This window comes from Cryptotermes secundus, unplaced genomic scaffold (genome assembly GCF_002891405.2).
Source record: "Cryptotermes secundus unplaced genomic scaffold, Csec_1.0 scaffold2346, whole genome shotgun sequence".
NCBI lineage: Eukaryota > Metazoa > Arthropoda > Insecta > Blattodea > Kalotermitidae > Cryptotermes > Cryptotermes secundus.
Genome location: NW_019743195.1, coordinates 203141 through 219598, shown reverse-complemented (window position 1 = coordinate 219598; position 16458 = coordinate 203141). Strand labels below are relative to the sequence as shown.

The 16458-nt window shown below is 37.8% G+C and overlaps 1 protein-coding gene across 2 annotated transcripts in view; it reads right to left on the bottom strand.

The window, feature by feature from the left end:
- Nucleotides 1-250: 250 nt before the first annotated feature.
- LOC111874088 (DENN domain-containing protein 1B) overlaps nucleotides 251-16458 on the bottom strand; it is a gene marked incomplete at its 3' end in the record, with an annotated part of 18733 nt that continues 2525 nt past the window's right edge. Inside the window, 11 exon segments of one of the 2 annotated variants that reach the window (XM_023869298.2) lie at nucleotides 251-508; nucleotides 2694-2895; nucleotides 4078-4337; nucleotides 6205-6237; nucleotides 7391-7567; nucleotides 8175-8402; nucleotides 9206-9307; nucleotides 10307-10564; nucleotides 11044-11097; nucleotides 13655-13790; nucleotides 14825-14962. In XM_023869298.2, coding sequence (XP_023725066.2) covers nucleotides 251-508; nucleotides 2694-2895; nucleotides 4078-4337; nucleotides 6205-6237; nucleotides 7391-7567; nucleotides 8175-8402; nucleotides 9206-9307; nucleotides 10307-10564; nucleotides 11044-11097; nucleotides 13655-13790; nucleotides 14825-14962 — 1846 coding nt within the window. 2 annotated transcript variants of the gene reach the window in all.

Sequence of the window (16458 nt, the reverse complement as noted above, 5' to 3'; positions counted from 1 at the left end):
TAGATACACTAAATCCTATAAATCATACGGTTCCTCACTGTGCAATATCCTCCATTACCTTCTTTATCTCTCTTAGATACAAACACTTTCTGTACCCTCTTAAAATACTTGCAATTTAGGTTACACTGTTGTGCAAAATTACTAATACACATTCAAAGTCTGAACTACAATCAATAAGTCAAGGGACAAAATATAAGTATGCTAACTCACAATGGTTCAAGTATCTAGTGGTGCTATTTTTAACATTTACCTTACTGCCATGTGACTGTGGAGGTGGTAACCTTACAAGATCTACGGAGGAGGGGGAAGCCACTACAAACACTGGGTCTCCATCCACACTCCCACCACCACCCACAACAAACGGAGTGGAGCCAAACAAGTCATAGCCACTGTTGGATGCAAGAGTGGGAGAGGACATAGGAGCTCCAAGTCTAGGGGACTGTGAGGGGGGTGACCACCAGTTATCACCAGAATGCTTGAAGCTCTCTAAACTGCAGACAGGTTTCAACTGCAATAGCAAAGCCACATGATCGTATTCACCAAACAAAATAAGTGTGTAACTTATTATTTTCCACAGGTAAGAAGTACGACACTCATAACATTGCTATCTGCAATAACAAATAATTGGGAATTGTATTGTCTTGGTTGGTGTCTGTTCTTACTGATTTTCTGATATTAAATTCCAACTGCCCTGACGAGGACATCTCCCCACATGCAAATGCAATTATGTTAAAGTGTAAGTGACACAAGACGTTTCTGTTCTCACCATTTCAGTGCACTGCAATAGTGTCACATCTTATTGTTTAGTCAAAGAAAATAAGTGATTCAAAAAACGCAAAAACACATGGTACAAAAAAGGGGTAAGAAATTTATATACAATGTGTGACAACAACACAGTAGATAAATACAACAAAGACGAAAAGTTAGATAAACCTCTGTCCAATTTGTAAGGTCACTTGGCAACACTTGTTAGTGTGGCTTTGTACTGCATGATCTGACCAGAACCAGCCCACCCCACACTCCCCACCCTATGGTACAGCATTCTTCTGATTGGTTTTCCACCAAAGCTTCATGGGAAAAGAAACAGACTACAGATATGAAGAAAGCAGTCTTCTGGGATTTGGCGCCGTGTATATGTGGTGTTAACCGACGTTTCGGAGGAACGTATCGCCCCCATCTTCAGGGTTGAAGAAAAAGTATAGGTAAATCTGCAAGCGACAACACCGTGAGACACGGTAAAGCAGTCAGTCTGCTTTACCGTGTCTCACGGTGTTGTCGCTTGCAGATTTACCTATACTTTTTCTTCAACCCTGAAGATGGGGGCGATACGTTCCTCCGAAACGTCGGTTAACACCACATATACACGGCGCCAAATCCCAGAAGACTGCTTTCTTCATAGTCACCGCCGTGAAAGCCTCAAATCTTACACAGACTACAGATATGTTTAAAACAAATCAAGATAATGACCCAGTAGCTTCTGTTGTGTGGGTACTGACCATTTTGCTGAAAATTTACCTCAACAAAAATCTGTTATCTTCCATACATGTCTCATCATAATAAAGTACAATACCTATTAAGTGAACACCACTACAGTTGTTTCCACCTCATGAATTCCCACTGTCACTATAAGGGAAAAGAAGGGAGTGGATGTCAAACTCTTCTAGCACCACAAGCAGTCTGACCCACGTGCATCCCCACTAATAACCCAGCATCTTGAATAAATTTCAACAGCTTACTGACAGGAATCTTATGACAGATATTACTGTTCGACAAATGGGCTGGAAAATATCAGCAAAGAGCCAGACTCTACACAGATCCATCAGCAGAAAGAATACAAGTGAAATTCAACAGAAAACTTTTCATGTTCTCAAACAAGCTCCCACCTTGTCAGTTACAAAAATAAAATGCTTCCTAAAAAATTCCTCTGCCATCTTCCCATCGGTTTTCACATAACCATCACGATCACGAACAAAAGCAACAGGTCTGTAGTAATGACTGAACAAACAATAACCTTTTCACTGCCACATTTTGAAAGCACTGACAAATCCTATAAGACAGATATTATATACAGAAAATACTGATTACAGGTGTTATATAAATACACCTTAAGTGGAATTTTCTCAATTTTAGTGCAAAAACATGAACTTACGTTCTTCGAAACTGAAGTCTGAAATTAAATATTTACAAACTCATAATGTGAGAGAATTTGGATTTCTCTGAGAGAGAGTGTGAACTAAACAGATATTCATATGGACTGGTGTGGAAGATGTCCTTTCTCAGGCAAAGTGTATGGTCAGGTTTCACAAGAAAACGTTAAGTGAGATTTTGGTCTTTAAGCCACTGAATTCACTGGCAGGAAATTACTTTTATAATAATGATAAATACTAGAAATGTGAGTAAGATAGAGTTCTGACTGCTTATTTCTGAGAAAAAATACTGTATAATCAAAACTCAAATGTACCAAAGAGGAACAGATAGTAGGACATGATGTCCTAACATTAATCAAGTGCATACATACTAATCAAAGCAATGTCAGGAACTGTTCATTTACTTAAATGCTCATAAACTGGCTAATGGTCCAACGTACCATGCATTACAAATATCTGAAATACCATTAACAAGAAGCAGAACATTTTAGATCAAATCAATTTCTATTATTGTCTGAATGCACTTTTTTTTTCTTTATAACTCACCGTTCTATCAATTGGCGGAGATTTGGTTTCTTCTGTGTCCAGTATTGAAGAACACTTCCTGAAAATGACATCTTGAAGGTCTCCCATCAAGTCCATGTCAAGGGGAGACAGTTGCAGCCCTGGAGTGTCAGTACATGACTTACCTAACACGTCAGGTGAACCTGGATCTGAGGAGGGACTCAAAGGACTGTAGGGTCTGGATCTGCAGAATATAAAACAGATTTCAGTATATCTACAGATTAATACAACAATCGCTGAAAAGAGTAAGTGATAACAGAGCATATTACCAAATTTTACAGTGCAGTCCTCAGTAACTTTACTTCAAATTAGGGAGAGAGATCCATGTTTTAAATCGCAACCTGGATACCAAATATTGTGAGCATATTCATACTTTCCTCAATCCCTTCATAAAATAAATAAAAAAAAAAACCCACACACACACACACACAATACTATAGTATATGCTAGGACAGCTTGTTTTACACTCTTTCAAATTCATCGCTCATAATAACCTTGTCAGTAAAGCATTGCTCATGACACCAAGAACTAAAAAAACACCAGCAAAAATTATGAAGCTGGTTGGCATAGCAGTAATGCTCTAGACTCCTGTTTGAGTGATGCTCAGTTAAGATCTCAACCCGGAGATTGGTCATCCTGACTGAGGCTTTTAGCAGTTTTCCTCAGTTCCTTCAGGAAAATGCCAGAATACTTCAGTATGGCCATCACTGATCTCTTCCAAATCCTTTCCAATTCATGTGTTATCCTACCCTTCAATTCCTATAATTTAGTTAACAATAGCACTGCAAAATAACACCCCCCGCCCCGCCCAAGACCAGTACAATAAAATGACAGGCTGCTGGAGTCCGTAACACAGTCAGTGATAGATACACATTGCCACTCAAATACATGCACTCATCCTGTCCCAATTATGGCCACAACATCTTAGTTTAGTCAGTGAAGTCATTTTCTTCTCTCCAAATGATGTCATCAAATTATAACAAAACATCACACATCATGGTACATATTTTGAGGAATTGAAACACATACAGGTATCTCTCACTTTCCAAATACTTGATTTATGCATTCTTACTACAGTGAATTTGCACCTTCTTTGTGTGCTACAACAAACATCTCACGTTCGTAAGTTTGTCAACTTTTACATGTAAAATAACAGGAATTTTATTTTTGATTTACAAATATTCACCTCAAGAACGGTTTTCATGGAAAAAAATTATCTTCATGAATCGTGGGATCCCTGTAACAATTTTAGACATACACTGAATAGAACTTTTAATTTTTCCAACCAAAAGCTTACTATTAGTCTGTATAGCCCTGGCTGCCTGACCCAATTACTGGCAGTAATTAAATATGAGACACAGCTTACCTGTTGGTAGTGACTGTGTTTTTTCTCTGCAGCAAAGGATCCTTGCGAAAAGAAGCTGCTGCAGTGGCTTTAGGACCAGCAAATGTTTGTGGTCTTCTCCTGTTTATTGGAGATGTGGGTGCCGATCGAGGTTTGTCTCCTTTGCTACTTTCATTCAATCCATCTTCCCTGGAGCCGAGCCCTTCACGAGGCTGCATGTCACGTAATTTTGAGCGAATACCTTTGTATGCAGTTCGGACATCTTTACCACGTTCCTTGACCTGAACAATCAAAGGAAAACCTTGTCACAGGTGTTATTTAACAGACTTTCCTCCTAGACTACAGAAGATGAGATCAGAGGTTCTTATGGAAATGACTATGAAGATTATAATTTTTTGAACTGTGATGCCATCCAGTCTGGTAGATCATACCACAGACCATTACCAATATATTGTAGGTATACTGGTAATAACCTATCAAACTGCATAATGCTACAACCCAGAAGATAGTAATCTTTGCGAAGAAAATGATCAAGGAGTTCTAAACTAATTGATTTATTGAATTATTTTATGGCTTGTAACAAATACAGAGACCCTGTAGTAATGAATGAGATATAGTGGGCTGTGGCCTACTTTAAGGCACTACACAAGAATTTTCATTGAAGGAAACAAAAAATATTATATTTTTTCAGTCCAACTTCATGTTTCACGATCATTTTGTTCCTTAAGATCACTGTCTGATATTTCGGGTAAATCACAGACCTCCAAAATCCGTCAATGGTATGGTTAGAATTTTCATAAAACCGAAATGTAAGATATTTTCCACTATAGCATTTACCTAATGAAAAAAAATAATTACTGCTGTTATTTGCAACAAACAGAAGTAGTATTTAAGATCTAAAAGTTTGTGACAATGGTACATTGCTACAGGTATTATGTTTTTGGACATTATCCATCATCTTGTCTATTCCTATAAAAAAAAAATCCTGTTTCTTTTTTAAAAACACCACATTTCGGGGACTCGGTTCTGTCCCCGTCCTCAGGTAAAACCTACTCGGTTGGGTTCAATAGATAGAGCTAGCCCCTATCTCAGGAGATAGGGGCTAGCTCTATCTATTGGACGGTTTTTAAAAAATAGACAAGACAATGGATAACGTCCAAAAACATAATACTTGGTAGAAGTAGTATTGAATAGATTGCTCACATTTCCATAGAGAATCATCTTCGAATGTGGCGAACTAGATGACTGTGAAGGAGAATGGATGATATTAAAGTGAATTCTGTGTAAACAGGCTGAGGGGATACTGGACCAAATTGGATTGGATTATTCTGACAGCAGGCTTTGGTATTAGTAGTGCTGAGCTTTAAGGTTCTATCACAAGAATTACATTGTTAGTTGGTTAATTTGTTTGGTTGGTCAGTCAGTCAGTTAGTTAGCTGCCATTTACATGGTAGAGTCAACTAATTCAAGAAAATTCCAACAGTCAGAAAACGATGCAGTACATAAGAAACTTATGTGTTACAATCTAAGAGGTCATCCAAGAAGATGCAAATAACTGATTAAGCTTGCCAAAACTAGTGATGTGTCATATGGCATACACCATGCCATTTTGCTTGTCAACCTCAACATGCATCACATCTGTGCATCTTATTCCACAAAATGACAGAATTCAGAGAGATCCAGAAATTCTGAAAAGGATTATGATAGGTGACAAAATGTGGTGCTACTTTTTAAAACTAAACATTTAGCCTCACAATGGCCACACTTATGGTCGTCACATGAGAAATGGCCTGAAAAGAGGGATTCCAGCATTGATACAGACATTGGCAGAAAGAACTATTCTGGGGTTGAAGACATATAAGCTCACACAGACACAACTTCACAAACATAACGACTCTACCATGTAAATATCTATATCATTTTTCCTTATGAATTCAGAAGTTACTATCAATTAAGTGGAAAAGTCTAAAATAGTTCTGAGTGCATCTAAACCAATGTTTATTATATTCTTGGGAAATACGTTGACATTTTAAGTCAGTTTGTGGTATTGGAACAGAATAGACTGCATAACATTTTATCAGTTGCAGAAAAGTATTACACTTAGAAATGCCTGCCAAGAAAATAACCAATACAAGCAATCACACTTACAGATTTTACTGCTGACTTCATTGCAGGATTTGCCTGAAATTACAATTACATAAAATAAAAAGCATATCTAGACAGAAAGCAACGACAATAACGAAACAGCACACAACAAACAAAACAGATTGCTCTACAGAACCACAAAGATCATGGTAATTAAGTTCACTCAAATCCAAGGGTTCAAGTTCCCCCTTAACTTCTCAACCAACATGGATTTATATTGAGCTTTCCAGAATAGTGTTTCCAAGATTGCCAGTCATCCTAGCTTGTCTCAAAATTTCAACTTCAGTTTACCACTAATCAGTTCTCAACACCCAAGATTCAACACCACTAATATCAGAGCCAGCAATGGATGTAATCCTTAGCAAGTTCAGTTCATTTCACCTCCTGAATAACAAACTCCTACGGTCCATTACATTTTCTTCAAACCCTGTCCTTAGTCTTCTAAGAGGAATATCTCCATAACCAGTACAAATTATTAAATTCGTTAAGTAACATCTTTCATCCCTCACCTATATTTCAGCCCTTGTGGGACCAAATATTTCCCTGATCAGGATACTGACAGATGTCTTACTTTATCTTCTACATATTGGTAAGTTAAATTCACTTTCTCTGTTGGGCAAAAGCAGAAAAACTACACCATAGATGTACTAGTACCATGATTTTCAAAATCTAATAGAACTCGTGTGTGCACGTGTGAATGTGTTGTTTCTTCTTGTAACACAGTATTTCCTCAAATTAAACACTACTACCAGATTTGTTAAATTAAAAACTGATGTATTAAAAATCTGTAATAATGAAATGAATGTGTATTACTTTATCAGATAATCACATGCTTTTTGTCTTTCAGACAGAAACTCTGTTGTTTTGGTACTCATTTCTTTAGATCATTTTACAAGACTACTCAGAAATATTTGTGCTGTCTGGAATAGCAAAAACAATTAGCACACAGAACATTCAATATCCCTCTCTGCAATAAACTGGTTTAGCCAACTGAACACAAAAAAAAAAGTTACCTTCTTTAAGTTTTATGAAACTGCAGACCCTACAAGAGCATAAAGAGGAAACTCACACAAAACATATATTCCATTCATTCAAGTAAACAGCAAAACAAACAGTGTGGGTGAAAGTCGTTTTCAAGATTGCAAATGAACATAGATAGTGAACAGAAATGTGACCTATGCTGCTTTACCTTGTTTTTCATAGTTTTGAAGAATGCACTCCCTTCTTTCCGCATGGTATATGCCCACTCTTTGTACTGCTGCTTCAGTTTTGAGCTTGACTTGTCTGAATAGTTACAAGCTTCCATTTCAAACTCATCAGAAAATCCAAGTCCATTATTCAACATTTCAAGTCTGTCTTCAATAAACTGTAAAATGGTTAATCATCATACATTATTTATCAAAATAGATACAAATTCTCAACAGAAATATATCCACAGCAGTGTTTCTTAACTGTGGTTTGCAGGAAAAAGATGTGTCACTACAATCTTTCTATGTGATTTTATTATTTCAAGGCAAATTCACAAAAGTAAATGAACTGCAAAGTTAAAACAGTAAATATATAAATATTGGTTAGCAGTCAGTAGTGACAGGCTACAGGCTTGATGATCAGAGTTCAATTCCCAGCAAGGGCAAAAGAGACTTTTCCCTACTCCACAGTATCCAGCCTGACTATGAAACCCACTCAGCCTCCTATCAACTAGGGACTAGGGGCTATTTCCCTTGTGGTAAGGTGGCTGGGGCATGAAGCTCACCATTCACCTCCATTCAGTGCTGAGGTCAAGAATAGTGGAGCTATACCTCCACTCCTGTTTCTTCATGGCACAGTGCTGAATTACTTAAGCACAGGGGCAACTTTACCTTTATGGAAATGAAAGTCACTAAGATGAGGACCAGAAAAGTTTTAGAAAGTTCACTTTTTCAGAAAAACTGAAGAGATCAGAGGATACTCTAAGCTTTCACTAACGAGCTCACCTGCTGGAAGATCTGAAGCTGCAGCATTTTACGCAGAAAAGGCTGCATACTAGAAGGACGAGACTCAATGAAAGCATCAGGGCTGAATGTGATTTTTTGTCCCTGATGAAATTTCAGAGCATCTCGGTATCCTCCAATCAGTTGGACCAGAGCTCTAAGAAATGCTCGAGATACTCCATCTCCCAAGAGAGCAGCACGATTTCGAAGCTGACGTCTCAAGGAAGTTACCTAGTAGCAATTTTACCAAAATAAGGAAATTAGGGATACAGAAACAAGAAGTTCTGGAAAGAATTTACATCTATTTTCCTGCAAATTCTTCAATCTAAATGGTCAGGTTAGCAAGCACTCTTACTGAACAATTATATTATACAGTCATCCACACCTGACCACGTTTCCACTAACACAAATTTTGACTATATTATATCTGACAGATATATCATCAGTTTGGCCCATCTCCATGCTTATACTTGTGAGCATGTAAACAATATTTCATAGTGAACACATAGTAAAAAAGTTTATGTTTATCTCTATATAAATTTCACATTTTAGCTCTAATGGTCAAATCTAAAATTAAATTTATATTTTAAGCACCAACCATGTTGTTTTACAGCATTCAAAATGATTACCTGAAAAATAGCTACATATTTTATGCAGACCTATTAACTAATCGATTCCATGGAGCTCAGCTCTTCTTGACAAGCCACCAGCCATGCAGCTACTTAGAATTTCCCAACATTTAATGGAGCCCGAAGGTTCATCACCGTTCACAAGAGCCATCCATAGGTCCCTATCCTCAGCCAGATCAATCCAGTCCATACCACCTCCATACCCCAACAAATGCCAAATGTAGTTCACACACATCCAACCCAATTCTGAGACATTTAGCTATAAAAGTTAACAAGCTAGATTTTCTTGGTGACTGAACTAACAGCTAAGAACATATACTTGTACATGGGAACAAATCACAAGAGAACAAATTATATGTGAATTTCTGCATCATGAAATAGCTGTGATGAAATGAGTATACTCACTACATCTAGTGGAAGACTCTCCAGATCTTGGAAGGGAGTCTCAACCTTGTTGCTGTCTGCATCCAACACCACAACATCTCCAAGATCTGCCTTCCTTACACGCTGGGAAGTAGAAGAATATTTAATTTTATAGCAAAGGATTAGTATAAGTCAAGGCATTTCTAAATCACTACAAACCATTCTTCTGAAGAAAATGTGAAAAACATTCCAATGATGATCAACAATGATTATATACTGTTAGCTTGTTTATGTTCCTTCATTTAAAAAGTTAGTGATTAAGACTGTTCAGTATTTTGACATATTCCTTCTGATTTTATGGAGAAACATATTTAGTATAATGTTACTTTAATGATCAAATATTTTAAAAAACATAACATCACATTCCTGTTATAAATAGATTTGTGAATTCTCTGAGTAAATGGTTCTAATGATGTATTACTGTCAGGATTACTGTATTTGCAGTCTCTATTGCAAAATTTTATTATAAAAATGTGCTATCGGAAAGTTCCCAGACTGTTATTGTTGTAACTGCCTTGGTGAATGAAGATGAGAGGAGAGGCCAAGGTCACACTTCCGCAATCCTATTGCACTGGTCTGCCATGTGACACCGCACTGTGAACATGCATACTTTTTATACAAGTGCTTTTTTGAATTTGTGTTTCATCACATCACATGTCACACTCAGTCAAATTTATCATAGATGAAGAAACAAAGGCAAAAATGTCATGTAATATATACAAATACATTCATCTTTTTCTAAAATTAAAACAGTTAATGAACCTTAAGGTGTTAAAAACATTAAGCCCTATGGACCAAAACTTCCACTTTAACATTTTCTCTGTCAAATGTCCACCGCCAGGAATTTTCAGTGTGGTTTAAAGCTCAGCAATTGTTCTCGTGCTTTATGCCACATTAATTACTCTTGTTCTTCTAATTGTGTCAGTATTTGGTTCTTCTTATGGTCAGGTACTAACAGAACAATTTAGGCAACATACAGTAAGACATCTCATTTAAATTTTATCAAAAATATTTGGTTCTCTGATGACTGAATACAAACAGCTCTATTTAAATTTTCGACGTTATCATGTTTCAGTAACTTACCTGATATATGACTTCAGGAACACCAATAAGATAAGGCATGGGTGCAAGCAAATAGTCCATGAGAGCCATTGGTAATACTGGAATGAAGATATGCTGCCAATTCATGGGATAGATGATAGAATTTGCAGACTGAACACAGGCACTCAGACGGTACAATTTCTTTGAAGTGAAAATTATACGTCGCTCATACAACATAGATGCAAAAATGACCATCATATTATGACCATCAACAGCATTGTAATACTCTGTAAGATTGCGCTGAAAGAGATAAAAATACAATAACATTTGGTTGAAGGAATATAATGTATTTTTATAAAACACTTCACATCCACATTAACATCAGAATACATGAGTATTGCAAAAATCAAATTATTAAGTGACATGTTTATTATTAATTTTTCATTATTAGGAGAAATTATAATTTTGCATTCCATCCCCACCTACCATATATTTAAATGATGAAACTAAATGAATCTGCCTCTGATATATATATATATATATATATACACACACACACAAATTAAATTTGCATCAGTGGATGACTTGATTGGCCTGGAATAAGCAATTTAAAAAACTACAACAAATTCAGAAAAACCACTTTAAGCATCTGTGAGTATTTTGGGCAATTAATTGGCTTAACTATACAATAAAAAAATATGAAATAAAATCACCTAACATTTCAATATAAGAAATTTAAGGTTATAAGAAGGTTTTTACTTAAAATTAACTTTACTTACATTTTCAGGGATGCTGGGCAACTGAAATTGATTTGGGCATGGACACACGAAGGTCTACAACAGTAACAAAAGCATAATTAAATAAACAACCATTTTAATGAAGATGGTGAATGCAAAATTTTAAGTTTTCACAGATCTTGAGGGTGCAGTTCAGTTTTATTCTGCAATAAAGTGTACAATTTCAGAGCCCATATGTACACATAAAAACCTTTCTCTGGAAACAATGAGGTGGAAAGCCTCTCTGAAATGTTGATAATCTCCTGTAAGGCCATATGGTGTTGCAATGCACAACACAACACTCCTTATTTGAATGCCATGTAAAACCTTGATAAATGTCTTCAGACAGTGAGGTACATGGTGACATCTGCCCTCAGATGTGGTTTATGACCATAATGGATAGCTTCACAGATGTGAAGGTACAAATCCATATTTTAAAATAGGCACATCCACTGGACAGAATCTGCCTCTGATGATAAGACAATAGTGAAGATATTGCAGACCAGAAGAATAATTGAAATCTGTGAGGCATAATGTACAAAATAATACTATATTTCAGCACCATGTTGCATTGATGCATCGCACTTGTTTCCATGTCTAATGCAACAAAAACTTTTAGTTCAAAATACCTTTACAATCAGAATGCCATCTTCTGGGCTGGAGCATCATGCAGATATTGTGTAAACTGACATTTTGGAGGAACGTATCTCCTCCATCTTCAGGGCATATAAAGAATCTGTGAGCGAGGAACCAGCACTGGCAGATTGCTGCTAATGCTGCTGCCTCATGCACAGATTTTTTATACCCTGAAGATGGAGGAGATACGTTCCTCCAAAATGTTGGTTTACACAATATCCACATGGCGCCACATCCCAGAAGATGGCATTCTTCATAGTCACGGCTGTGAAAACCTTAAATTTTACATCTTTACAATCACATTTATATTTCATAAAATGTGATTAAAATCTCATTCTATTTTACTGTTGCAACATTGTTTTGGCCCTATAAGGCCATCCTCAGGCAACTGAAATCACTGCACCGCATCAGCTCGTATGTCAAAGTATTACATGCTATTACTGCATGTCATCACTTGAGAATGAATGCCCACATTTCATGCTACTTTCATATTGCAGCGTCTATGCTATGTTTCTTTTGTGCATAGCTCTCCTTGGTCTGGTGTGTACTACTCACTACAGATGGCGGACTACTTCACTCTTCATAACGAACATTTGTTTGCCAATCTCTGAACATTCTACACTGCTGTCTAAAGGTGCGTCCAGATTACTAGTGCTCGTGTGACTTGCTATGCTTACGAGTAATGTGGACGTTATGACAAGTCACAAGACAGGCAAATTTTAAATTTCTAATTTAAAAACTATAGCCAATAAATTAAACTATGACTACAGCCTATACACACTACGAGTAAATATACAGATCCTCATGCGCTGAAGCCTGGCAAGCAACTGAAGTAGTGTGGACGAAGATTTATGAGCACAAGTAAATGCCAGACAAGTCTCCCAATGAGCACGAGCACGAGTAATGTGGATGCGCCTTTACAGTTCCTTCAGTCATTATATTTTGGTCATAAACTGCATTTCTGCAGCACACACGCTTTCTGCGTGAATAAACAAACAATAAAATGGATTTCAAACCTGGAGGATTATCAATCACAGGACATATCATCATTCACCCTGTAGATACAAGAAGAAACACTGGGTGACCAGTTACATGATGGTTTATGAGGCAAATGAGTCATGTGATGCTACCTCACATGTGCAAGCATTCCTCCCCTCCTACATTAGTTGCCTAAAATAAATGGAGATTACTATCTGAATTGCTGTAGTGTTAACGGTGCACAGATCACTATAACCTACACTAATATTCTCAGCTTGTTACAGCCTCCACTAGTCAGTGCCTGGTTAGTCTTCTAACAAGGGATTTTCTATATGCCCTTACAGCACAAGGACTGCATTCACTAATTGCAGACTTAAGACCAACTTGTAATGGCAACTGGTCCTCATTCCATAGCCTCAGCATGGACTGCACAGAAAACACCACTTCCAACAGTTCTACTGTTGCATACTTACGCAAGGCCATGGTCATGTGATGCTTACCAAGCATTGCCTAGCAATGGGTAGTTGTTTAGGTCAATGTAGCCTAGGAGTGGATGTGTCTGAAGAGCCATTCCCTAGCAACGGCCATCTCTTCTGGCTTCATGGTTCTGGCATTCAGCAGACATGTCAAGCCTAGGAGTGGATGTGTCTGAAGAGCCATTCCCTAGCAACGGCCTAGCAACATGTCACAATATTACATGGACATACAAAATAGTCTATGTGATTAAGCACTATACCATGAAGGTGTACTGTTTTCTTAGTGCAGGCTGCTGATGGAGACAAGCAGATATCTTCATCCTTTGGCTGTCTTCACCCCTGGGCAATAAGCCCCTAGTACCAAGTGGATGGGGGGGGTTACAATATTTTGCTTACAAGGTTGAGCAAGGATCACATATACAGAATTACTGAAATTTATGGAAGGATTCATGAGTTGCACATATCACATGTGATGAACCTAATTTATGTTTCACACACAGACTGAATAAAAATAATGTACGTACATCTCGACCATTATTGAAAGGAATCTGGAGTGTTCTGCCTGCGTCTGGAACACTGCTGTTATATACAGATTCCAGAAACTTCCACAGCTCATCTGACTTGGAACTGTAGTTTATTTCTGCTATATGATTAAGCAACCTGTAATTAAAGAACAGTAAAGTAAAAAAGGTAAGTAAATTTTGAGGTTTTCACGGCGATGACTATGAAGAAAGTCGTCTTCTGGGATCTGGCGCCCTGTATTCTTTGTTTTAGCTAATGTTTTGGAGGAACGTATCGCCTCCATCTTCAGGGCAGGTGAATTGTGTTGCGAATACAGAGAATAGCTGTAATGATTAGGAAGTGAAAAGCGCTTCTTTATATAGGGGGTATGTAGGGGTGGGGGGAGAGGAGACCAATGGGAACAGTGAAAAGCGATTATGGCCATATATGGTCTGTGGGGCGAAAGGGGGGGGGGAACGGCCAGCGAATCCAGGCAACTTGGAGCTCAACGGAGGCTATCCCTGTAACAGGCCACGAAGGCCCATACAGTTGTGAGACGTTGAGGGTCCCACATTATCTAGACAATCGGCTCAAAGATGGCAGTAAGGTTGTATAATACAAGGTTTTGTCGCAGGAACGGTTGACAAACATTTGGTTACACAAGAATTTAATTTTTTAAGGAAACCAAAGTTTCATACCATCTCTGGAGAATGTACACTTACCCCAATCCAGTTCACTTCTTCACACTATATATAAGTTCCATTTCAATATAAACCCACTCTTCTCAATAACATCTGTCTCCTAACTGATCTCTTCACATGAGGCATTCCACCTAAAATTTGTATGCACTTCTTGTTGCCAGCTTGCATGCTATATTCATCCATCCAATCATTCTTGGTACAGCCATCCTAATAATACTGAGTGAAGAGTGGAAATTGTAAAGTATCACAAAATGTAATTTTCTTCATTATTTTCTTATTTCATCTTTCTTCTCATAGTATTTTATTGTTTTTTAACCAGAGTGACAGACAAAATTTCACACCCATATAAATGGACAAAAACAAATTTCAGTACTCAAATGCATAACAAAGTTCTCAAAGTATGTCATGTTTTAGCCATCCGCATGTACGAAGGATCTACAACCATGATGGTCATTAACAGCTAAAGTATGAGACTAAATGCATTCCACTTACTTATAAAATGATTCATGCCATGGCAGGTAACTCAGCAGCACAAGGGCTGTTTCGGTTTTTGGATCATGACGGCAGAATCCAAAGGTCCATTTGGAATCAATGCTTGTCAACACAAAGGAGTAGTGCTGAACAATGGTGCTGAAACAAAAAAAAAGTGTATGTACGTGGCTTGCTTAGGCAATACAACATTGCAACTGAATGCTATGAACGGTTCCTTCAGTGTTTGATAAACATGTTGGCTGATCAGGGTTATGTATGTTAAGCAGATATACCATCTCATGTTTCCCTGGTATGCAAAATCGGCTTCTGACATTAAGGGAAGAACATACATTGAGTGTGCTGAGAATTATGGACTGAAGATAGATGACATACGAAGCTGGAGAAAATAGCATGAGTTCCCAAGTCAAGGAGAATGAGATGGTCAGGGCATGCAACATACATGGGAGGGAAGAAAACTGCATACAGGGTTTAGAGATCACTAGGAAGACCTAGATGTAGTTGGGAGGATAATATTAAAACAAATCTCAAAGAAATAAGATGGGGTGATATAGACTGGATTTATATGGCTCAGGACAGGGACCTGTGGTGGGATATTGTGAACATGGTAAGGAGCCTCTGTGTTCCATAAAATGTTGGAAAATTCTTGAGTAGCTGAGTGACTAGTGGCTCCTCAAGAAAGATTTCAGCTCCCAGGAGTTAGTTATTGAGCTGGTTAGGATGCATGTGTACTTAATTGCTAGGTTTATAACAAGCAGCATATGCTCCTACTGTTGTTCATTTAACCAAACTACTCACACTTCATACTCTATAGAATTCCCATTTATGAAATAAACAAAACAAAGTCATCCATCAACACTTCATGTGGCCACAGAAGCCCAAAGGAAGTGATGGCCTCCAATTACTATAACCATTTATGTACTTTTCTTCATATTTTGATTATTCACACTGTGATCATATGGGGAGGATATCTGATGACTGTACTAGGGGACAAACTTTTTGCTATGTACACTCAGGCTGGTGACTCTCCTACTGAGTCGGCTGCAGTGATAACAGTGTATGGTGAAGAGTACTGGTACTCTTGCAGTACCTATGCCTCAGAATTAAAGCTGTCTGAATAAGGCACAGGAACCATACCCCTCCTCACAACTGGGACACACTTAAACATCAGCCTTTATGCGATGGGGTACGCAAAAGAAAACGAACTAATTTTTTTGTGGGCAGAGCTTTCGTTGTACCGTGTTTTACCGCTATGAGTGCATAGAGCTAACATTCCTGAGTCGAGAAGCCTACTACCATTGCTTCAGAAGGTAAGGACTAGTTTCGGCAGAGTTTATAGTGACAACTGTTTTGTGTGATCGTCGTTTTTGCAATGGCTGATTTTCGTGAACAGCGTGCGGCGGTGAAATTCTGCTTTTTGCTCGGGAAAAGTGGAACAGAAACTCTTGAAATGTTAAAAACGGAGTACAAGGATGATGCTATGGGGAAAACTCAAGTGTTTGTGTGGTTTACCCATTTCAAAAATTGTGAAATGTCAATTGATGACAAACCTCGTTCTGGTCATCCTTCCACGGCCCGAACACGTGAAAATGTTGGAAAAATTCGTGAAATCATCAAGGAAGATCGTCAACGGACCA